Here is a 24,780-nt window from a genome sequence, read left to right as displayed (position 1 = left end):
TTTTCTTTTTTATTATTTGTGGTAGTGTCATTTAAACGGCAATAAATTTTGTGGATTGTGAGTTTCTCTGTTATTTACTCACAACTGAATTAAAAGTGGTTTTAATACTCTCCATATACTTTAATTTCTCGCTCTTTCTCTCTTTCTTCTCTCAACAGTTCTTCTTCTTCTTCTCTTCTTTGGAAGCATAAGAATTTAAATTCATTCAAACTGGTTCTCAGCTCGGAACCATCGTCGCCGAATTTAAATTCTGCTCTTCTTTGCACTGCAGATTCATACATTTCTGGAATTTTTTTCTTGTTCCACATTTCGGAAGTTCTTCGATCTGCCGGCTTTAGAGATTTACTGTAAGTTTTTTCTTTTTAGCTCTCGATTTCTTACTGTCTAATTTGCTATTTGAAGTTATTTTTTCTCAGATTAGCCGTTTTTCAAAGACTCGCTGCTTTGCTGCATTTTGTTTTTCCCTTTTTGCTCTCATCAACTAGGTGTTTTCGTTGTGGAAGTGACGGATTTGTGTTCTAATAGTAGTTGAACTGTACTTCGTGTACTGCATTTTACTCTACTATAACTCTTCGTTACGTCGATTGACTTCTCAGATTTGATTTTTCCCCCCTTAAAAGAGGAAATTTTTGGGTTTTTGGTTGATCCGGAATGTGTTTGTCGATCTCGCAAGAGTTCCTTGAATTTTGAGCTGCGTTAGGATTTATTTCGGAATTGCGATTTCTACATTTCGAATTCTTTGAATTGATTTTGAATGTGACTTCTCTCTGCATCTATTCATCGGTTCTTGTTGCAGGACACTTTGAGATTTGTCTTGAGAAGGTTATCTATGGACTCTGCACAGTCACAGCAACTGAGGCGAGGAGGATTGGTGACTCTTTCTCCCTCTCAGACTCCACGATCAAGTGATAAGGCTGTGAGAGATCTGCGATCGGATGGTAATTCCAACCATAAGCATGATAGAGATAAGGGAGTGAATGTCCAGGTTCTTCTCCGCTGCAGGTTAGTGTCATTTTGTCTTTAAAATTTCCAACCACTGAAGTAGCTTTGTGTGATATTGAATGAGGGATGCACTTCAATTGTGGTAGACCGTTAAGCGATGAAGAGATGAAGGTCAACACGCCCGTAGTGATTTCGTGCAATGAGCATAGACGAGAAGTATCTGCCGTTCAAAACATAGCCAACAAGCAGATTGACAGGACCTTCGCATTTGACAAGGTTTCCTACAGATCGTTTCAACCAACCTTTGGCATTTAGTCCTGGCTAACTACTAAGTTCAAGCCTGTCCCTATTCTAGCATCGATTAGAGTGTGAATAGCTGTCTATTTTGTAGGTTTTTGGCCCAACATCCCAACAGAAGGACTTGTATGAACAAGCTGTCTCTCCAATTGTTAATGAAGTTCTTGAGGGTTATAACTGCACTATTTTCGCTTATGGTCAGACGGGCACTGGGAAAACATATACAATGGAAGGAGGGGGAAGGAAGGCAAAGGTCTTTTTCTTTTTCTTATACATAAGCCTTTCTGTCCTGTTTTTTCTCTCTTGTACCTGACACTTTTGACTTCATTGTGTTTGGTAGAATGGAGAATTCCCAAGTGATGCAGGTGTTATCCCAAGAGCTGTTCGGGAAATATTTGACATCCTTGAAGCTCAGAATGCTGAGTACAGCATGAAGGTTACATTTCTAGAACTCTATAATGAAGAAATAACAGATCTTTTGGCTCCTGAAGAATGTTCGAAGTTTATTGATGACAAGTCAAAAAAGCCAATAGCCCTCATGGAAGATGGGAAAGGAGGTGTTTTTGTGAGAGGCCTAGAAGAAGAGATAGTCTGCACTGCAAGTGAAATATATAAAATCTTGGAAAAAGGGTCAGCTAAACGGCGAACTGCCGAGACGCTCCTCAACAAGCAAAGCAGTCGTTCTCATTCGATATTTTCCATCACAATTCACATTAAAGAGTGCACACCTGAGGGGGAGGAGCTGATAAAATGTGGAAAGCTTAATCTTGTTGACCTTGCTGGTTCTGAGAACATTTCACGTTCTGGTGCAAGAGAGGTATAGAATCGTATCAGTATAATGTATCATGCTTGCATATCTGATACATGGAGTTGTGGCATCCATAGTTTCTTGTATGTTTACGCAACCAACATGCATCAGAACCTAGGAAGTAACTTGTACTTGGATGGTGGCAATGACTCTTGTATAGTTGAAATAGCCGCTTTGCTAGAATTTTAGTTGTAGTCTGTAAAACATGGACCTACTTGGAATGGGTTAGAAGTACATATTCCTGACAACTGTCCACACATTTTTGTCTTCAGGGAAGAGCAAGGGAAGCTGGAGAGATCAACAAGAGCTTGCTCACTCTTGGTCGTGTTATTAATGCACTTGTTGAACACTCCGGTCATATTCCATACAGGTATTGGCTGTGATTTGAGCTTAACAGTTTCCTACACATATGTAACTTATTACTGAAGGCATTGCATGGTTTATCAGGGATAGCAAATTAACAAGATTATTAAGAGACTCCCTGGGAGGGAAAACCAAGACATGTATAATTGCCACAGTGTCACCATCCATCCACTGTTTGGAAGAGACACTCAGCACTCTAGATTATGCACACCGTGCAAAAAATATAAAGAATAAGCCGGAGGTCAGTAATTTGTCAATAGTTGGTGGTACCATCTTTTCTTCTCTATACCATTTGCAGTTCGAACTGTATCCACCTGGACTTGATCATAATAGATCCAGTACATTACTGTTTCCAGATCAATCAGAAGATGATGAAGTCTGCACTGATCAAGGATTTGTATACTGAGATTGACCGCCTCAAGCAAGGTTGTAGTGGTTCAGTTACTTTATCATGGTTGAATGCAATTTCTTATATATGTATATATATATATATATATATATATATATATATATATATATATATATATATATATATATATATATATATATATATATATATATATATATATATATATATACATATATATATATGCATCTACAACCCATATTAACTTGTGGTCTTACTATTGGTTATTTTCATTTTGTCAGAGGTATATGCTACAAGGGAAAAGAATGGCATCTATATACCACGAGATCGTTTCCTGCAAGAAGAAGCCGAAAAGAAGGTTCAGCTTTTAAATTAAGATACAAATCTCTCATTTGATAGGCACTTGTGGGGATTTTTTTTTAAATATAGACACCTTAGTATATTTTTTTGTTGCTTTCCAGGCTATGGCTGAGAAAATAGAGCGCCTAGAACTTGATTCAGAATCCAAAGACAAGGTATGCGATACAAGTCTTCTTAGATTATTCTATTCTGTTCCTTGAAAGGTCTTTTGGATTTTTGTGGAGTCTTGACTTGTAAAAATACGTGTAAACAGCAACTGTTGGAGCTTAAGGAGCTTTACGATTCTCAGCTACAGTTAACCATGGAGTTAAGTGAAAAACTTAATAAGACCCAGGTAATGGCTCCAGCCATTAAAGCTATTTTGAGCCGTTGAGCATCCTTATCTGCCTTTTTTGACACCAAATAATTTGGACTAAACTAAAACTGTGCTTCAAATGAAGAAAAAGCTGGAAGACACTGAACATGCATTATCTGATCTAGAAGAAAGATACCGGCAAGCAAATGCAACAATTAAGGAGAAGGAGTATCTCATCTCTAATCTTCTGAGATCTGGTAAGCAAAGTGACATTATTTTGCTCCATATATGCACATGTATCCTTTTTCAGAACCCTTATTTCACTCTGACATATTATGTCCGTTCCTTGAACACACTTATGTGGATCAGCCTTTTCAAATATTTATTTACTTATTAAAAAATCCCCCTTGAGCTTATATAGCAGCAGGAAATTTTCTTAGTAGTTGAGCCTCTAGCAGCACCAATAACTCATAGTAGGTCATAAGGTGAGGGTTTCTGTGTCATAATCTTATGAGAGATTAACCATGTGTTTGGTTTACATGATTCTTCAGAATCACAGCTCTCCAATTAAAAACCGTTTGATTTTCAAAACTCTGATTTTTAACAAATCAGTTGGATTCTTTTTTTATACATGATTTGTGAAAAATCATGATTCTTTGGGGAAGATCTCCCCAGAATCGTAACAACAACAACAACAACAACAACAACAATAAGCCTTGTCCCAACTAAATGGGGTCGGCTACATGGATTCTTGCCCTCCAATCAGTTCTGTTTGAGGCCATGCTAGATACAAGGCCTAAGCTATACATATCCTTTCTCACCACTTCTCCTAAGGTTATCTTAGGTCTACCCCTAGCTCTTCTAGTTCCTTCAATATGGATTATATCACTTCTCCGTACAGGAGCATTTATAGGTCTCCGTTGAACGTGGCCGTGCCACCTCAAACGACTTTCTCTAAGCTTATCACTTATGGGAGCAACTCCCGGACCAACTCTAATATGATTGTTTCTTATCTTATCCATCCTAGTTTTGCCACTCATCCATCTTAGCATCCTCATTTCTGCTACACTAAGTTTATCTATATGATTCTTTTTAACAGCCCAACACTCTGCACCGTACATCATAGCTGGTCAAACAACAGTCCTATTAAATTTTCCTTTAAGCTTTAATGGAATACGCCGATCACATAAGACCCCGGACGCACCTCTCCACTTCATCCACCCTATTTTAATTCTTTGGGAAACCTCATCTTCCAAATCACCTCTTTTACTTATGATTGAACCTAGGTACCTAAAACAATCGCTCTGAGGAATCTCTTTATCGTCAAGTATCACCACCTCATCATCTGCCCGATCATGACTAAAGTTACAAACTACATATCCTGTCTTCGATCTACTAAGTTTAAAGCTCGAGAGGGAACCTTGCAACTTAGGATTCTGTCTTTCTTGGACAACTTGCTCTAGAAGGAACCTCTCATTCTCTTCCTCTATGGAAAAGGACAAGACATGACAATGAAGGCCAAAATTACAAGAATGCCCCTGAGGGAAAATGTATATACAAAGACATGAAATCACATTTGAATGCTAAAAATGGTTAAGAATGATTAATTATCACTAGCAAGATAACATGTGAAGCATTCAAGACATTTATAATATTAAAAATAATAAGATGGCATTAATGACCAAAATACCCCTATCAAGATGCAAATGCAACTAAAAAAAATCATGGAAAATGTAACACCATAATTGAAACATGATAAAATCAATGTTAGAATATATATGGAAAGCAGCAGGTCTTCCTAAACAAATTTATTCACAAAATGATCTGTGAAAAATGCAAATGCAAATAAACTAAAAAAAAAAAAAATCATGGAAAATGTAACACCATAATTGAAATATGATAAAATTGAATGTTAGAATATATATGGAAAAGCAGCAGAGGTCTTCCTAGAGTCCTAAACAAATTTTATTCACTAAATGACCAGAATGCCCTCGAGGGCAAAATGGTATAAGTACAAGGCCATTCACTTCAGGCAGTGGGTATGCTAGTTAATGTGATAGAATGATTGGAAAGGTTTCAAACAATCTACCAATTATCGAACACCTTAATTTTCCTCTATAAAAAGTTTCAAATACCTACCAAATATCGAACACTTTAATTTCCTCTATAATTATCAATATTGTGAATCTAGAGCCTGCATCCAACTGACAAGTGGTTTTACCCTGTCATGCTACTGAATATAAACAGAAAAACCAAAAAAATTTAATTAAAAAAAGGAAGAAAGCCTGCGACAAGGTTTTTGTGAAATCATTCAATGGCTTCGCTGGTTCCTTGTAAGATTCATTTGAGAAGATTTAGGTAACGAAATAGAAGAATCATGCAACAGAATTTGAATTACCAAACAGTTTTGATATGATTCTTGAGAATATCATTCTCAGATTCATGTCCTTAAAAAAACAATGTGCCTCAGAATTACAAAAAAAAAAAAAAAGCCAAATGCAATGTAAATAAACATTCTAAGAGGGTTCAGGGGAGGGGGTGTATAAGCCCTTTCAAATATTTAATTTGAAACTAACATCTCTTAAACTAATAATTGGACTGTTTAAATTCATGACTTGGATTAGGGGTATTATGGGAAAACACAAAAAGAGGGAAGCATGTTGAACATTTTACATGGGGTTTCTGCAGTATTATGAGTCTTGTGAAGGTGCCAGCATACAGTTTTGAAAATAGAACTCCTGTCTTACCAAAATTTTCCCTTCAATAATATGTGACATATTTTTTGGCTCACTTTTCAGAGAAAGCACTGGTTGAGCAGGCAATTGAGCTTCGAACAGAGCTAGAGAATGCAGCATCAGATGTGTCTGGGTTGTTTGCAAAAATTGGTTCGTGTCAAATGTATTTAGAAGTGCTGCACATGTTTTTTCTACATTCTATTCCATGCAAAAGCACGAGTTATAATGTTTTCACTCAATTTATTCTGATTTGTTTGCAGAGCGCAAAGATAAAATAGAAGAGGGAAATAGAATCCTTATTCAGAAATTTCAGTCTCAAATAACTCAGCAGCTTGAGGTCTTACATAAGACCGTTGCAGCTTCTGTGACACAGCAAGAGCAGCAACTGAAAGAAATGGAGGAAGATATGCAATCCTTTGTCTCTACAAAAGTGGAGGTAAAAATTACTTTTTCAGTGTAGACTAGTCTTTCTGGATTTAATTGACTACCTAAAATTAATTGTCATTTTCTTGTGTTGGTATAGGCTACTGAAGAACTTAGAGGACAGGTGGGGAAGCTGAAAGCCATGTATGGTTCAGGAATCAAAGCTTTGGATGATTTAGCAGGGGAGCTTGATGGAAATTCTCAATCAACCTTTGGAAATCTAAATTCAGAAGTTCGCAAGCACTCATCTGCGCTCAAGGATGTAAGAACTGATTCCTTGCGTATGCCTTGTCTTCTTCCCCTTCATACCTCTTGTTGTTTGACCCCTTTCTTCCACAATGCAGCTTCTCGAAGGAATTGCTTCAGAGGCCAATACAATACTTAATGAACTTCAAAGTAGCCTGTCTAGTCAAGAAGAGAAGCTAGCGGCATTTGCTAAACAACAGCGTGAGGTTAGCAATTGGAAGTATTTATGTTTCATAAAATAAAATCCAGAGAAGTTGGGGAGGTGTTTGCAACAGTGTGAGAAAACTGTCAACAATTGCCTCTTTTATGACTTTGAATACAGGGACAATCCAGAGCAGTGGATACCACAAGATCTATATCTAAAATCACAGTTAACTTTTTCAAGACATTAGATACACATGCATCCAAATTCACTCAAATTGTGGACGAAGCACAAGTTGTCCATGAACAGAAATTGGGTGAACTTGAAAAGAAGTTTGAGGTGGTTCCACTTTCAACTTCAGTCCTTTTTATTTCCATTTGATCTTCCGCCCCTATGTAACTCTGTTACTTCATGCAGGAGTGTGCTGCTAATGAAGAAAGGCAACTGCTAGCCAAAGTGGCAGAGCTGCTAGCAAGTTCAAGTGCAAGGAACAAAAAACTGGTACGCACCTTTTTCATTATGATCTGTTGGGTGTGGTACTTCTCTGTATTGACTTTTTAGGTGTTACTGGAAATTTTGCGGACTCTGTAAAACTTTGGGTCTTGAATAAATTTTTAAGATTGTTACCCAAGAAATATGAGAGTAAGGAATGAGGTGCAAATGCACCCCTCTTCCCGTGCAGGGGGGCTATTTCCAAGTTTTGAACCTGCAAAACAGATTGCAATAGCACAACTGTGAATGTACAGGCTTTCATTCTCACCCTTCTGTATTTTATCTTCGTCCAATCTAATATTTTGAACATAATTCTTTGTTAAATTTCAAAGACAGTTCCCTAGAATTGATCCATTTGTTTCTGAAATGCTTCCATTTTTTTCTGATATAACTGGCAAACCAGCAGGCAATTCTCTGCACAGCCAACTTACAGCATTTACATTTTATCAAAGTGAATGGCTTATCATTTATAGTTTAGCATATGTTCTATTCTTTAGGTTCAAGCAGCGGTGGATGACCTACGGGAGAGTGCAGCTAGCAGAACCAGCAAGCTGCAGCAAGAAATGTCAACCATGCAAGATTTTACATCTTCTGTCCAAAATGAATGGACAACTTTCATAGAAAAAACTGAAAGTCACTATGTTGAGGATACAGTTGCTGTAGAAAATGGAAAGGCTGATTTGCAAAAAGGTCTTCAACACTGGTAAGGGCTTCCCCTCCCTTTTTACTGTTGACTAGTTCTTTTGCTGTGATGCCTTGGTCAGATTGTTAGGTAAGCTGAAAAACTCTGATGCCTTTTATGTCCAGTATGACAAAGGCAACAATGGATTCCCAACAATGGAGAAGTGCTCAAGAATCCCTACTTTGCCTGGAAAAAGACAATGTTGCTTCTATGGATTCCATTGTCAGGTAAGCTTTTGGTTGCAAAGATGATATTTATAGTTTAAAGGGCACTCTGATACATGCCCTGTTATTTTATTTGATTCTTTCTTCTGATTTTCTAGGGGAGGGATGGAAGCCAACCAGTTGCTCCGTGCCCAGTTATCTTCTGCTGCCTCATCTGCTCTAGAAGATGTAAATGTTGCAAACACGAGTCTAATTTCCTCAATCGAACGTAAGTTTCTTTCTTCAGATGTTTTTTGAATTGGGTACCCATAAGAGTTACTTCCTGGATTATCCTCGACATTCTATTCAAACAAGACTATATTGCAGATTCATTGAAAATTGACCATGATGCATGTGGAAATATTGATTCCATGATTGATCCCTGCTGTGGTGACCTGAGGGAATTGAGGAGCGGTCACTATCACAAGATTGTGGAGATAACAGAAAATGCAGGAAAATGTTTGGTGGAGGAATACACGGTATGCAGAAAAGCTTGTTTGGTTGGGTTCTGCCCACTATTATCCTTGTTTTGTCAGTGTTTATGACTCTTGTCCTTATCCATCCGTTTTGTGACAATCAGGTGGATGAACCATCTTGTTCAACACCAAGAAAGAGATCATTCAATTTGCCAAGCATGGCATCCATTGAACAACTCAGAACTCCAGCTTTTGAGGAGTTACTGAAGTCATTCTGGGACATGAAATCCTACAAGCAAGCAAACGGAGATGTAAAACACATGCATGGTGCATATGAAGCTGCTCTTGACTCCAGACATCCTCTCACTGCTATAAATTAAAGCAGTTGATGTTGAGAACACACAGATAACAGGATATAGCAGTGAAGAGTATGTACAGATTATGAGAAAACCCAGACTTCCTCGCAAAACAACTGGTTTATACCAGTTAAAGCATATTGAAGGACCTCCATTCACAAATTCTGTCGATAAAGGCCCAGGGGAGGATGGGTTACATCATACATATATATATATGCTGGGTGGAGTTAGCATTTTTGTCCGTAGGGGAGTTCAATTCTTTGAAATCCTTTGCTTTTGATGTGTGCAGTACGGTTCCCACAATAAGGATTTCAGTTTTATACATCCTTTGCCAAATCTCACTGTCTAATATTCTGTTTTAGGAATTGGTTTATTGACAACATGAAATGAAACTGCTCTGGTTGTAAAACATATTTCTTTGGGTGCGAGGTCCCTCCCCCCCTCTTAACGTGTGGATCAGCAGGCGAATCAGCGTTTAGTTAACCCAATCACTGCAAGATAGCCTTTTAGCGAGGTAATTTCTTCTTTGGATGCAAATTTTATATCCTAACTAGTCTATTTAAGCCATGAGGAGCCTCATGGTTTTCTATCGTCTAGAGATGGAGCAGAAAGCTGGGAATAGAGTGAGGGGTACATGGAGGTTGATTGCTTCATTAGATGATCATCTGGAACAATTTGTAATGCTCTGTAGCCACTATTTTTACCCTGTGGAATCTTTAAATCGTTCAATGAGTAAACCATTTTTGTGGAGATCTTTCCTCGAATTAACAAGTTAATGACATATGGTTGTAAAGTTTCCGAGTTAACCATAGCAACATGTATCGTGGGTGCAAAACTGGGTACCTAACAAGCCTATGCCAACACAGTGATTACATTCATCGCTACACTCAAAAGTTTCAAAAACGAAATTCATAATTAGACATCGAACAAACATTCCTCAGCTCTTATCTTTTTGGTAAGGTTCCATTTACCACCCTTCTTTACAGAGAGAGGAGTATTGCTTAATGGATTTATTTCGTCTGTGATTTAGCAATCCCAAAGTTTCTTTTTGGTTTGAACAATTAAAGAAAAAATTATCCTTTTTTTTTTTCGTACTCTTTCATAACATAAATATTGAAAACAAAAAGGAAAATTCTATACCCCTTCGGCTCTTCCTAACTTTTATTTTTTTCGAATGATGATATACCACAAAGCGACCGTCATTTTCTGCCTAGTTAATGATCCCAGCACCTCCTCCATGGTTTACCTCTCGCCACCACAAAAACTCAATTTGGGCAATGCACCACAGGGGACCTCTAAGGTCAGACTCTAAAGGATTGTGCTGACCTGCCTTGCGTATAAGTATTTACAGACCATGCAATTTTCTTGGCTTAATAAGCAAACCAACAAACTTGCCTCGTAATACATCAACAATCCACAGATGCAAGTTAGCTTTGCACGTTACTCAACTGGGGAGAAAGAGCTAAGCTCCCTCTGATCTGTAACAGAGACCAAATCGTCCCCCTGTTTGTATGGCGTGTGTTGGGTGGACTGGGGGTCAAGGCTGTGGAGGTATGTTTATGGCACGCGAAGTAGACACAATCAACAAAACACATGATCCTTATGACTCCTTGCACTCTTATCTGCTAGGCAACCAACAAACTGAGCAAGCAGTTGCCTTCAGTCCAGTGGACTTGAAACTTGATCCTCTGCATGTAACTTTATTCAAACAAGTTAAGAGTCCACGTCTATGTAGGCAACAAAAATGCGTTTGAGGAAACAAACCCTGAGGATCCTTTCTTTCCAACCTGATCAGCCAGTATACAGGATTTTTGGGTAAATAAACCTAGCAAAATACAAAACTTAGTCAGTAGCTGCAATCTAAACAAAAGCAGGAAAACTAAAAGAATGTTTGGATTGCCATAACTGAAACTTAATTGCAGTTTGCAGATAAGTATATCATATAGGTAAGAAGGCAAACCACCCAACCTAACACAAGAAAATCATTACAAAATAAACACCCCTGTAACCGATGCCTCTACGCTCTAACCTGTCACACATCGATGGCTGAACCTTTGCCTCTTGGAAGAAGCCTAACATTGTAAAAAGTTTCAGATGCACATCTCACAGGTGGACCTGTTCTTTCCACCTTCCATGCATGCTCCAATAAAAGAGTTCACCTCCATGTGGGCCACAGATTCTGCAAGACATGGAATTTAATTGCTTGATATGAAGAACAAAAAACATACTACAAATGTGAACTCACACCATTTTATAACCAAGCATGTTAAACCTCTAACTTCAGTACTCTTGAGTACCCAGTTCGTCTTCAAATAGGAAGCAAAGCCATATCAAGAAGACCCGACTAATTGGAAGGTATCTGGAAGTCTTAATAGTGCAAGGACCCAAGTTTATCTTTCATCCCCCATCTGCAGATCACAAATAACCAACCTATCCCTGTAAAAGACAAAGGAAAAAACAGAGGAGGAAAATTGGCCCTTGGCTCTGCATGCCCCCAAGCTTGGTGAGCAATGTACCGAATGACCATTAATTGTGAACTATGGCTCAACAAAAATGCACGCATTTTCTTGATTACAATCTCCTTACACATGCAAAGAGCAGCACTTCCAAGTGAAGGGAGGATTAGCTTAGGGAAGCAACATCCAAATCCTTGCATAGAAAACATACCTAATCCAACAGCTGCAACAGAGTGAGTCGAGACCCTATTCAACATCTTCATAGGATAAAGACATTCAAACAGTAAAAGCCAAGAGCATTGTAAACCAAGAACTGGACTGGTCAACCGCGGGAGAGAGTTTTAGTGCTATTATTTATCTATTTACTGACATCCATCACAAACAATCAAGACCAGCACACAATTAACAATTGTCACAAATTCACAATATTATCCTACCTTAGAGAATGTATGATACAAATACAATCCTCAATCCAATAGTTCACACTCAAAAGAACAACTGATTTGTTCAGAGTTCTAAATCTTTTTCACCAACAGATTTTAGGTCTCAAATATCTAAATAGTATTTTGGGAAACCAAGCAAAAATACAAGCATGATACACCATAATCAAAACGGTTGTACACTCTGTCAATTTTGAAGAAATTTTACCAGTTGGCTGTAAATTTGAAGATGTGTCTGCCCACCTGAGCTTTAAATCATTTGTAAAGTTTCTCCCGATCAATAGAGATCACATTTGTAAATTCACAATGTTAATTGTACAAACTTTTCAAGGCAAAAATATAAAAATGGATGCAGCCACTAGAATCTAAAAGCATAATATAGTATCAAAATCTAGTTTTGATTTTAATAAAAAAAGCAGAATGCAGTAACAAAGATACATTGCAACCACAGCTAAATACATGTTCAATAGGATCAAACAACGATCTGTATTTACCAAATATTTTGGGTCAACTTTTCAATGGCACTTGTATCACCATCCTCAACGAGTCCTCCCCCCTCACTGAATTATTTTCATCTGTCACATCCTTCATCTTACCAGGAGCATGATATGGTGCATCTATTATCATGCCACAGTATCCAATTACGAACCAATGGCACTTGCCAACCTAAAAGCCATCATCGTCATAGTAATAATATTAATAAGGGAAAACTGCCATCTCACAGTCCGTGACTTAGCGGCCCTATTTTTCAAGTGTACCTTCAAATACAATGTTAAAGAGGTAAACTCTTATGTGGATTTTCTGACTGGATTCTCTCAATCCAGACAGGAAATTCATTTCAACCCTATTGCTCTTCCTGTGGCTCTTTCCAAACTAGTAAGGAATGACACCAAACCAATGGTAAGAAATATTACCAATTGTAACATGTAATATCTTTTCCCTTTTGGATGAAATAAAGCTACCGTTCTTCCAAAAAAAGTTGGCTGTACTGTCCCACCTAATTTTGCAACATGGCAAATGATGAGTTAATTTCCACCACTGGATAACAAAAACAGTCTGGATAGGTCACTTATATTTCAAATTCAAAGTCAATCATTATTTGGCTCCATCAAAACAATAAAACGGAAATAATATTGACTGCCATTCCACATTCATGTAGATAAGCTAAACATAGTAGCGCACTTAATCCTGCAACATGGACAAATGATGAGTTAATTTTCTCCATTCGACGGAAAATGGACAGTCTGGATAGGCCATTTGTAAAATTTCAAACTCAAAATAGACCATTATTCCACCCCATGTTGGCATGCATCACTGTGCATTCAATGCAGCCACAATACTCTGATCACTAGCACTCTTACCACAGCCTTGAGTTTTAAAGGCTCAATTTAGCCACCAAACTAAGTTTGTAACTTGACATATGAACAGAGACCTAAAGGTTATAACATGCCAATAAGATCTTAGCCCTCATCAGACATGCTGCGTGGCAGATTTTTGGAACGACTGATAAAGCTTATCCATCATGCCATATACTAATCATGAGAATTATCCTTGTCAAAACTTATACAGGGTTTTTATTAATCCAAATGACACCAGGCATATAACGTGTCCATTATGACTGTTGTATATACAATAAGAGGCATATTTTTTATTAAAGTAAAATGCAGTGAATTGTTATATTAGAAACTGTTTCACCATCAAATTTTCCAAAGAGATTTCTTGATTTCACTGCTCTAGAAACAAGCCTATAACTAACTCGGTTTAAGAACCGAATGTCAACCTTGACAGGAGGATGACAATAATCCACAAATCCCTGACGTTAGATGAATCAGCTGATTAAATGTGATAAATACAAGAATGTAAACAACATTAAAATGAAGTAATGAACAATTAGAAGAGAGAGAAAAATCCACGCCCAAGGACCTTAAAATGACCTAAGGAGCACTAGCCAGCTCTAGGTGGAAGAATCAACCTCCCAACAGTAATGCATCTAATCCACTGAGTAATCTTAAACTAACTACTAATGAACCTGCTTGTTTCCATGACAATTTTATCTGATCCCAATATTGTGAGTAAGCCAACCTGATGTTGTATTATGTTGATGAAGCAGCCTTGCTAAACTCAAAAAAACAAAAAGAGCCTTATTCAAAAAAATGATTCAAACAATTTCCTATAGAACATTATGTATGGGATGAGAAGGCAAGAGAATATTCCAATTATGGATAATATGTTTGGCTTCAACAAGTTGCGTCTGCTATTTTACAATGTAACTGTAAAAGAATATACATGTAAAATGCCACACCTCCAATGTACACACATGCACCTCAAATGGAGATGATCATGCCTTGTTAATTCGCTGAACTTCTAAACCTGCAATAGATGCTAACATTAGAATACAAGAAAATATAGAATGTGTCACAAGCTAAATATCACATACACCAAACAAATGCAACATAATTATTTCTTTCCTCAATGCATATGAGAAAGACAAGTTTAATAAAAGGGCAAAAAGAAGGGGGGGGGGGGGGAGCAAGAGCAAACACAGATCAATTAATACATAAAGCAGCACAAGAAAAGTGAAAAACGAACAAGAACCTTCATCCTCTAATAAGTTAAACCAGCCTGTCTATTACAATCTTAAGGTAAACACCAAACACAAGTATATGAGTTGTTTATTTAGAGTCTTATGGTGCATACTGGTATGTTAGATAGAATTAACACTGGCACAGTATGTGAAACTTTTTTTTTGCAAATCTTAAGGTAAACAGACGTATGTGGAGTGTCCATTTATACTTTAAGGTAATGACAGGTATGTGAAGTGTCTTAAGGTAAACAAAGGAACGTGTTGTGTTTGTTTACCATCTTAAAATAACACAGGCATGTGAAGTGTTTCTTTACAATTTAAGGTACTGCAAAAGCGCAAAGACTTTTTACTTACAATCTTAAAGTAAATAAAGGTATGCAGAATTGCAGTTCTACTCATTTGATCAGGCAAAATAACCCAAATGAAAACTCCATCAGAGGCTGGCATCTTCAGCCTCATTGATAAACAATTAAGCATTGGGGCTTAGCAGTTCAGTTCTTACAATTGGTGGTAACCACAGGCCACAGCTATTCCTAATCAGTCATTCTATAAGGGCAAAGTCAAGCATCTCAAAATATGAAGAAAAAGAGGTAAACACACCAATCTTTCTGTTCATATGAACAGTGTCATGACCCCTAAATTACCCTAGTGTGAATTGTTATGTGCATGGTGTATGGTCACTAGATTGGGCCAGCGGCCCAGCAGATTATGGGATAAGTGAAGACTTGAATTAACAAGTCAGAAGTTTGAGTCACTAAAAGGGCTACCTAGAAGGGTGACTTGGAGTGGAGTAGAGTGAAAGCCATAAAGAAATGGCTAACTGCCCTTCTTTCTTCTTCTTTTTCTTTTTTGGTGAGTGGCTTTTTCTTTTCTTTTTTTTTTTTTTTTTTTTTGGGGGGGGGGGTGTTGTCGGTGGGAGAGGAAGAGAGAAAAGGAAAAGAAGAATACCATAATAGAGTAAAGCCACTTGAAAGGGGCTATCTACTGCCAGGGTAGGAGCCATCGAAGACAATGGCCATGGATGCATGATAGTTTGTTATGTGCCAAATGTAGCCCACTCTGGTCTATGGGTGCTAGTCTGCTAGATTAGGAGGGCCCAATATTTGATAATGGATTGATTTAAAGCGTTTCATCAGCATCCAAGCTTTTGGCTTATCGGTTAAATACCTAACATGGATACTACTAAAATTTCTTGTGGGGCCCAAAGCCAGATCATGTGAAGACTTTATAGAAGGGCCAACATTGTCAATGCATGGGAATTTAGAATGCGGTTGAAGTTTCTGTTTTTAGTTTGATTCTAATTTTCTCTAACATGAAAGGCAAGCATTGCCCATAGATAGGGTATCCCTTACATGATTCCCTACCAATGACTACGATGAAGTGCAAAGTTCTGTTGTTTCTATTGCCTAGCTGATGAGAGCAAAACCCCTAGGACTGAGGAGCTAAATCTCCTTATCCTTCCCTTCTATTCTATTTTCTCTTCTTTATTATCCCTCATCTCCCAATCAGGTGTGCTTTGCTGCTGTCTTTTGTTATGCAACTATTACTACTGGAGAGTTCTTGAAAATCTGAATCAATCCTCAGTCAAATAATTTGTCATTGTCATGTCACCCCAAGAAGGATCTTCATCAACTCAGCTATCTCAAACTGCCTAGTTGTTGCAGCAGATTTCAAACTTGAATACCTTTCCAAGCAGCAGTCGGAATCAACCAAAGTGTGGAGGAACAAATCATACAACCCAAAGGCTTCCTTCAATCTCTGGTTAGAAACCATTACTGCTGATTAGAGCATCTTGGCATAACCTTCTATTTTCAGTCCTCCTATATATTTCCTTCATTAGCCATCAAAATGGGCTAAAGGTGGGGTGCAGCTTGTCTTCAACCTAATATTTATTGAAACTGAATTTGGAGAAATTCTACAGGCTGGTTTCGATTTGGAACCCTAACCTCCCAATTATGACATTGTTCCTAATGTGATTTTTGGGTTATTTGCGCCTAGTAGTCTAAACTTACATCAACAACTCCCATATATAAATCAGATAATGTAGCCCTAGTTTGAAAGGGATCAATGAAGGGCCAAAATCAGGATCTTTAATGCACAGGCAGGTTTACAATAGCACGGGGGTCCACTTGAAGATTAAGAATAAAAACCAAATCTTGCAACTTGCTATGACTTAACAGAAACTAAAGAAATAGGCACTTGGACTGACAAGAGACTTGCATGAAGAAGCTAAGATTACATGAAGTAGGAACTACAATGAGCTCTGAAATGTCCACGTAACAAAATTAACCCTTCTGAAAGAGTCTGCAGACAACCTGGTCTTTGGCCCTGCGCATCTTCCAATAAAACTAAACCAAGGAAAAACAAGGGGCTGTGACACCATTCATGTGAACAGTGTCTGGCCACTTTTTCTTCATGCTTTGTTCTACATTACAACACCACTTGATCAGCATCTACAGATTGGTTTTCATGAAATGATCCAGCATATCTCATAATCAACCATCATAATTTTGTGATGGCTATTAGCAATTGACATCTCTTAACTAGGAATCCACTTGTGGGATTTTGCAACTGAAAGCAGGTCATTGATCAATATTTCCACTTCAATCCTGAGCAGAGTGTGTACTTTAGTTTGATCATCACTTCCATTGTCCACAAGTGATCCACCTTTTGAGGATCATAATTACTATTGTAAACTTCTAGAAGCCTGTCTTCGAATTAAAATGTTCTATTTGCAATTTACGGAACCCACCATTAATTGGAAGGAGTAAATCACACCAACTTCTTATGATACAGTAGGTTTACAGTAACGATGGTAGAATCGTAACTTAATCAACAGCAAAAGTGCAAATTAAAGATAAGAAAGAACCTTGACATAACGTATTGGAGGAGGAGTAATATGGGAATAGTAGAGGTTTATATAGAATAAAGAATGTGTGGGGTAGCATGGTCAAACTTGGAAATAGTTTTACAAAAATAAAAACTAAAGGGAATAAAGAAGGAAGCGGCAGTTTCAAAAGGGAGAGTTGTGGGGAAAGGGTTATTGTCACCCATCAAGTAGACTTCGTCTTTAGAAAGGATTCTTCCACTTAAAAGGGAGGCCTGCGATGTGACACGGGAAGCTTTTCATGTGAGGGAACTGGTGACTAAAGTCAAATCACAGGAGGGCTGAAAACCAGGTACATGGTTGGTCATCATCTCTCTTCCTTTTTCCTTTTTGTTTTTCTGTGTATGTATGTGTGCATGTATGTAGAATCCAACAAAGCATGTGGGGTGATGGTAGTGCAGGTTGCTGGGGCAACAGCAGGACTTTCTTTTCTCTTTCTTTATTTTCCCCTTTTTAATGTGGGTACAGAGGATGGGGTTGAGAGGACATGGCACATTGCTAGCCAGATGGGGGTTGAAAGGTCACAGGAGTTGCTCAAAAGGATTGAGAGATTGCAGCAGATTGGGTTTGCTACGAGGGAAGGGGCCAAAGGGGTCCTTTTGTTTTGGAAGCTGCTGGTGTTGTTCAGTCACAATTGCAGTGAGAAGATACTAGGAAAGAAAAGGAAGGAAGAACGGAATGGGGAAAAAGAACGTAGGGAAGGAGGAAGATGGGACTGTTTCACACTGACACCAAATTGGTTGAGGGTCAGTTGGGAGAAGAGGGGGTAAAACCTGAGAAGAACCAGAGTTGCAGGGCAGAGAAGAAATTGCATAAGAAGAAAGATATAACAAGGAGAGAGAGCTGAGGTTTTTTTGGGCTTTTGTCTTTTCTTTTTTTTTTTTTTTTTTTTTTTTTTTTTTTTTGGGGGGGGGGGGGGGGGGGGGAGAGGGGTGGTGTTGTTTGGAGAAAGAGAGCATACCAGTTTTATCCAACCATGACTCAACTATTCCATTCTATCAATCTATCTACAATGATAGGAAAACTCATATAGAGAGAACTAAAGGAAGACCAACAATCTAACCAGGAAATTAATTTAAACAAGAAAGCTTAAAAAAATAAAAAAATAAAAACCAATATTCTATGTGGGTAGTTGACAAAACGAACTTAAGGACATTATTTCCCCAAATATCATAAATTCCAATGATCCAAGGAGATTCAAAAACTCAAACCAAAGCTGGCTCCTCTTTTTTCTGGATTCTTTACTGGGTTTGGGACAGGTAGTGTACTACATTTAATAATCCATGGATTGCTCCCATAAATGGCTGGCTCTCACATGGAATGCAACAACACATAATGGACCAAACTATTATAGAGAGAATGGAGAAAAGAGCAATTAATATATTGCAATCCTCTCCCAAACATAACAGATCATAACCCAAATTGAAATTACATACCAACAGTAATAAAGACTAGAAATAGTTCACCTGAGGAGACAGTGTTCATATAAAATTTCCAATAAATAAACCACCAAAAATAAGATTCCCAAGTGTGCTGCTAGAATTATGTACCTACATTTTATTCTTCAAATGGTAAACAAATAAATAATAATAAGAGCAAATTGCACTGACACCCCCAAAATGGAGGCCTTAAAGCACTGACACCCCCACTTTATGTTTAAAAAGCACAGAGACCCCAAAATTGGATTTTTATTGGATATAATTGTCCAATTTTTCACTGAAAACCTTTCAGACACTATTTATTATAGGAATATTTTTAGAAATAAACAATGATTTAACTGTTTTCAGTGAAAAATTGGACAATTATATCCAATGAAAATCCAATTTTGGGGTCTCCGTGTATTTTAAACATAAACTGGGGTATCAGTGATTTAAGGCCTCTATTTTGGGGTGCCAATGTAATTTGCTCTAATAATAATAATAAAACAATAAACGATGACCTGAGAAGAAATTGTTCATATTAAACTTCCAATAAATAAACCACTACATTTAAGAAACCTAAATTTCTGCCCTATAATTATGTAACCAGAATTATTCTTCAAATATAATTCAAATAAATAATGATATCCTGGATAAGGAATGGGGTATATTAAGGAATAGGAAAACAAGCACAAAGACATAATTTGGCATACTAATCCAACAAAAAATCCTGTAAATAATGCATAATGTAACAACAGCCACCACACCATAAGTTTTTTAAATTCTATTCTGGTACAGGAATCAACTAGTATGCCTAAATTTTAAACTGGTACTAAGTAATAAGTGCAAGAATAGATTGATAATCGGAAAGTGAAATAGATAAATAAAATTAAGGGCTACCTGGACAGATCTGGCAAAAGCCAGTACTTCACTATTGTATCAACATTCTTCACAATAAGCCTGCACTCAAAAGCCCAACTGGCCTTTCTCTATTAAATGTTTCATCATCAAAATCTTCATTTGTGGAATTTTCTTGACACAGCATCTTGTTTTCCTCTGCTTCCCAACCCAGATGCACGCCACCTTGTCCAGATCCAACATAGGACTCAATATTATCGTCTATTTTTTGCTTAGAATCATCATCATATCCGAGCTCTGTTATCCTCCCTTCATGAATGGGTGATGGTTCAACATTGAGATCAGAACCCAAATCATATACAGGACCACCAGCAATTGGCTCCCCAGACCCATGATAAGGGATGTTCAGTGGCCCAGGGTCTGCTTGCTCTGTACCATCTTTCCTTTGTCTTTTCCATTTCTTTGTAGATGAGGTTCCATCATCTTCAAAATCTTCTTCTTCTCGATCTCTGTGTAAATAAACCCATAACTTCCTATCTCCATCAAATTGCACACAAGGATCACGTTCATAGTGCAGGCGATCCAGGGCTCCGCTTACAACTTGGTTTACTTGTGCATCAGAGACATTTTCCACTATGTACTGTGAATCTCTTATCAGGGTACAAACATCTGCTCGGGTGCCAATACTTCCAGGCAAGCGGGCAGCTGCATCCCTCACAAGACAGAGAATTGTAACATGAGGTGGCCGGTCAGGCTTAAGCATAAAATGATCCCGGGCTTTGGATGTTGGCTTACCACCACACCTTCTCAGAGGAGCAACAATAGATTTTTTCCCATCAGCAGCAGTGTAGGAAAAGGCCCTATCTGGAACAGAGTACCTAAGAAGTTCCTCTTTCCGAAAGTAAGCCCTCACTTCTTCAGAGCTTGGGCTGATAGTGGTGAGACTTTTCTGTGCTCGTAGATCCCTGAACCTCTCCTTTTCATCCAAGTTGGGCTGCATTAGTGTTATGGGGGGAGCAGGAAGGCTTCCTATTTGCTGAAGAGTTTCCTGACCACTTTTCAGCCAGTTAGCAAACGAATCAACCAACTTCACAAGCATCTTGTGAGGAAGACCCCAAGCCTCAGAAGAGGTTTCTTCTTCAGCAGCCTCAAGGTCTGACGAGCTATCAGTATGCGGTCCAATCCAGAACCAACTTTTTATACATTTTTCATAGCAGACAAGCGGCTTCCAGCCCTTCGCTCCCAAGGGGGCCGTTCTGGATGAGAATACCTTCAGTACTCCTCTGACCAAATCCTGCAGTGGCTCCTGTGTTTCAAGAATGCAAGGGTCTCCAGGATTTGATTTCACACGGTTGACAATCTCTTGAACAGTGAGAGAAGGCAAGATCTTCTGTGCCGCAGAATTATTCATATCCACATTAGTTGTTTCATGTTTTCTGCTCTGCTCTTCATTATTAATTATATGTCTTCCATCACTCCTGCTATGGTGGCTGTGAAGCTCTGAGCTATCTTCGGCATTAGGAGTAATCATTGCCATGCGAACCGCTGAAAGAAGATGTATAATGGAGAACGAGAAGCCAGTGTGAACAGTCGGTGTGATCAAAGTAAATGGCTTCTTTGGTGGTTTAGCATCTGCCTCTACATCCATAGCCCCCCTTTCCGAAACAAGCGGCTCAGAATTTTGAACAGCCAAAGAATCTGTTTCTGCCTCCATTTTCCGTTTTCCACGTTTCCTCAAGGATGTTGAGTCATTAACCTGCTGTTGAGGACTGGCCTGCATTTGATCAGATTCATTTGATCCATCCAGGTATTTCACATCAGCCTTAACCTTCCGCTTCTTCGAGTTGCAGCCTAACAAGGAAAATTTTGATCTCTCATGACGATCGCTTGAATGAGCTTTAGAGCTTTGACCTTTCTTTCCTAACTTATTGGTCGGTCCATGATCAGCTGCCAGCCTTGGTTTTAGGTGCAAACTGTTTTTCTCCTCACTAACGTAGTCATCCATGTAATTTGCCTGAGGCACAGAATAGTCATGATCAACTTTTCCTTTATTCTTTCGCTCTGTAGGGTAGGTCTTTAATGATGGCAGGTGAGACCTTTCAGCAGGTTCACCCTGCACATTGCCATTCTTCCCTAGTTTGTAAGGTTTTTTCCCATCATTATCAGTTTTAGCAAAACCAGCATACCCGCTCTCCTCAGAGATTCCGATAGCATTGGGGTGCCTGTAATGAGGATCGCGTATTTTACCCTTTTGTTTCCCCTTAGATGGGTAGACATCTATGTCTGCCATACGCAACTGTTCAAGTGCCTCAGCATACTCCATGTCTTTCCTCCCAAGTTTAATGCCCTTTTTAGGATGTGTTATTGCTTTTATTGAAGTAGACTGATGACCCTCCGCATCCATTGTATGCCTTCGCTTATTTCTCAAAGGATTGTCTTCTTCTTCACTGACCTGCTCTGAAGAGTCTGACTCAGTTTCCTCACTTCGGGCAAACATATTGCTGCCTCTAAGCTCCTCCATGTTAAGTCCTCCACTTAATGAAGATTTTTTCTTGACCTTACCTATTGTTGCCTTTGTCCTATAATCTGAATGGAATACCATATCATCCATCTGGGTCGGAAAAGTTCTATGAGATTTAACTTTACGACTAAAACCCACACTGTTTTTACCAGTTTGGAACTCCTTTCCCATCTTCCACCTTTTGCCCTTGACACTCCACTCATCATGCTTAACCAGATAATCCACATCAAAGGCTTCTTCTTTCACTTTGTTGCGCTGAATGGACTCCCTCCCAAGAGACCAGTCAGCTTGTTTTCCTCTCTGTAGAGTTTGGTCCTTTCTGGCCTTCATCTGATCTTTTGCAGCAGATTTCTGTACCTTCTGAGAATGTTTGGCCTTTGTCCCAGGAACTCGGGAATAATTTTTATATGAGGATTTTTCACCAATTGGTTTAGCTTTCAACATTTCCAGTTCTGCCAGCTGATTAAGACTCCTGTTCCTGCCCTGAGAACGTAAATCATTCTGTATAGCCAGTGGCAGACCCATCAAACTTTCAGCAGCATACTCATCTTCAGTTTTAAAGGATTTGGATTTTTTTCCCGATTTGAACAAACCAACTTTAGACATCGCAGTGCCATGAGTTCGGTCTCTTAGGTAATCCATTTCATAGGGTGGCCCTTCTGCATCATCTTCACCTCTGATCTGTCCCCTTGACCTTGGAGCAGATTCTGAATCATAACCTGAGACCTGATCTTGCCTTGGAGAAGCTGAAGTTGGAAGACAAGACCTAGATTTACTTTTCAAACCAGGCTTAATAGAACGAAGAAAAGCGGCCCACAAATCCTTTTTCTGAAAGGGCCTTCGACCCAGCAAACTTCAAAATTCCTTTTGGATTTGACTTTCCATATTTTGCAGGTTCCAGGGGCACATGCCTTCCTCGAGAAGAATTATTCAAAGTCGGACTCACTGAGTATACATCACGACGACCTATCTTTGGCTTGGGCTTCATGTCCTTCAGTTTCTTGCCCCAGAAACCGTCACCAGATTCATCCCTGTCTGAATTATCAGTATCCAATCCCCTGGCTTCCATCTTTTCATACATCAGACTTCTTTGAATGTTCAGAACACGGAGCCTCTCTTCAATGCTGTATCCTGCATAATTTTCCCAAGCATCCCTTATCTGAATAAGATTACCAACCATAGAATTCTGATACTTGCGCAGAAGGTGGTAGTGTTCCCGCTTCTGGAAGAAATTCAAACCCTGCCTGTAAAGCGTTACTCTTGGTTCACATAGTCCCTTCTTCAACATATCAAAAAGCATGGCTACTGGACTTCCAAAATGAAAGTTGTTGCCAGAGAAGAGCTCTTTCAATGTACGCATAAAAGTTTCCTGGTCCATGTCAGGAAGATATTCCGCAAGGGAAAAACGCTCCTCCTCAGTCAAGCAATTGTTCCACGCATCCAAGGTGAGTATTTCCCCCAAATCCGGAAGATCATAGAGCTCGTATGGAATACTACAATTACTGCCACCAAGTTGACAAGATTCAGCCCCAACTTCCCCCAGTTCTGACATGTCGAAGTCATCAGAACCAGCTCCAGAGTCCACACCGTCTTCATCCTCGTCATCATCATTATCAGATTCTGACACGGAGCAACGCTTGTAAAGTTCATCCTCATCAGTCGACATACTGTCTCTACTCACAGGAGAAAACTCCCGTTCGAATTTCGAAACCCTAAAGTTATTCTTTACAATCGCCATAAATGACGCACAGAAATAGAGACCAGCAGTCTCTGCAACAGTACAAAAGTTCTTGCCCTCTAACCAAACTCGAATAATCAACCTCTACACGAGCAAAATCCAATCAATAACCTAGGAAGAAAACTGAAAAACAACAAAATAATCATAAAAACGGAGAAAAACAATCTAACATCACAATGTAAAATGACTGACAATTCGAAAACCAAAAGTACCGCGAAAGGAAGTTCAGTTACCTAACTTAAGCTTTCAGCTGATCAAGGAAGATAATAAAAACAAAAAAGAACAAAGTAACACCGATAGAATAATACCTAATTCGACACTCGGAGAGCTTCATGGTCGACAAAGAACAGAGAAAAGTTCAGATCTCCAACCGGAACACGAACGTCGATCCAGAGATAAGCACGGGAGACACCGAAATATCGACGGCTAGACCCTTCTCTCGCATCTCTGAAAACCCTAAAAACCAGAAGAAGCAGAGAAAAGGTGAAGAGGCGGACGAGGCAGTTATAAGTTGGAGAGAATGAGACGAAGAAGAAGACGAGGACGTGGAGGCTCATCGGTCGTTCGATTGGGATAGAGAGAGTGACAACATATGAAAAGACAAAAAAAGGCAAGAAGACTGGAAGAGAGAACCGTGCGTGTTTGTGCGTGTGAGTAAAGAAGAAAGAAGAAGAAGAGAGAACCGTGTGTGTGTGTTCGCTTAGCAGAAGCAGAGAGAGCCGTAAGAGACGGACACTCGGCAACCCAAGTC

General features: G+C 38.8%; 2 protein-coding genes across 2 annotated transcripts; one reads left to right on the top strand and one right to left on the bottom strand.

Annotated features, from left to right (window-relative positions):
• Positions 1–78: 78 nt before the first annotated feature.
• On the top strand, positions 79–9,757 carry LOC149023357 (P-loop containing nucleoside triphosphate hydrolases superfamily protein). The gene is made up of 23 exons (XM_089143897.1): positions 79–347; positions 797–1,002; positions 1,089–1,218; positions 1,334–1,492; positions 1,580–2,056; positions 2,320–2,417; positions 2,495–2,651; positions 2,767–2,836; positions 3,059–3,135; positions 3,239–3,292; positions 3,391–3,471; positions 3,578–3,689; positions 6,231–6,317; positions 6,428–6,603; positions 6,691–6,852; positions 6,935–7,042; positions 7,159–7,317; positions 7,396–7,479; positions 7,968–8,173; positions 8,278–8,379; positions 8,475–8,584; positions 8,683–8,834; positions 8,936–9,757. The coding sequence occupies exons 2-23, from the start codon at positions 830–832 to the stop codon at positions 9,149–9,151; spliced, it is 3,150 nt and encodes a 1,049-aa protein (XP_089000023.1). The 5' UTR covers positions 79–347; positions 797–829; the 3' UTR covers positions 9,152–9,757.
• Positions 9,758–10,153: 396 nt separating this feature from the next.
• On the bottom strand, positions 10,154–24,683 carry LOC149023356 (uncharacterized). Its single transcript, XM_089143898.1, is given in 4 exon segments — positions 10,154–14,393; positions 19,813–23,089; positions 23,091–24,152; positions 24,338–24,683. Coding segments are annotated over 2 exon segments (4,167 nt in total). The 5' UTR covers positions 24,030–24,152; positions 24,338–24,683; the 3' UTR covers positions 10,154–14,393; positions 19,813–19,861.
• Between the last annotated feature and the right edge of the window lie 97 nt (positions 24,684–24,780).

Source organism: Hakea prostrata, chromosome 2 (genome assembly GCF_041222555.1).
Source record: "Hakea prostrata isolate BN-2017 chromosome 2, UWA_Hpros_2, whole genome shotgun sequence".
Classification (NCBI taxonomy): Eukaryota; Viridiplantae; Streptophyta; class Magnoliopsida; order Proteales; family Proteaceae; genus Hakea; species Hakea prostrata.
Note: the sequence above shows the minus strand (reverse complement) of the source record. Positions and strands in the feature narration are given on the sequence as shown.

Coding starts and splice junctions, on each gene's coding strand:
- LOC149023357 (XM_089143897.1), top strand. CDS start 830: ATGGACTCTGCACAGTCACAGCAACTGAGGCGAGGAGGATTGGTGACT. Junction 2,057..2,319: donor CACGTTCTGGTGCAAGAGAG/GTATAGAATCGT, acceptor TTTTGTCTTCAG/GGAAGAGCAAGGGAAGCTGG. Junction 8,174..8,277: donor CAAAAAGGTCTTCAACACTG/GTAAGGGCTTCC, acceptor TTTTATGTCCAG/TATGACAAAGGCAACAATGG.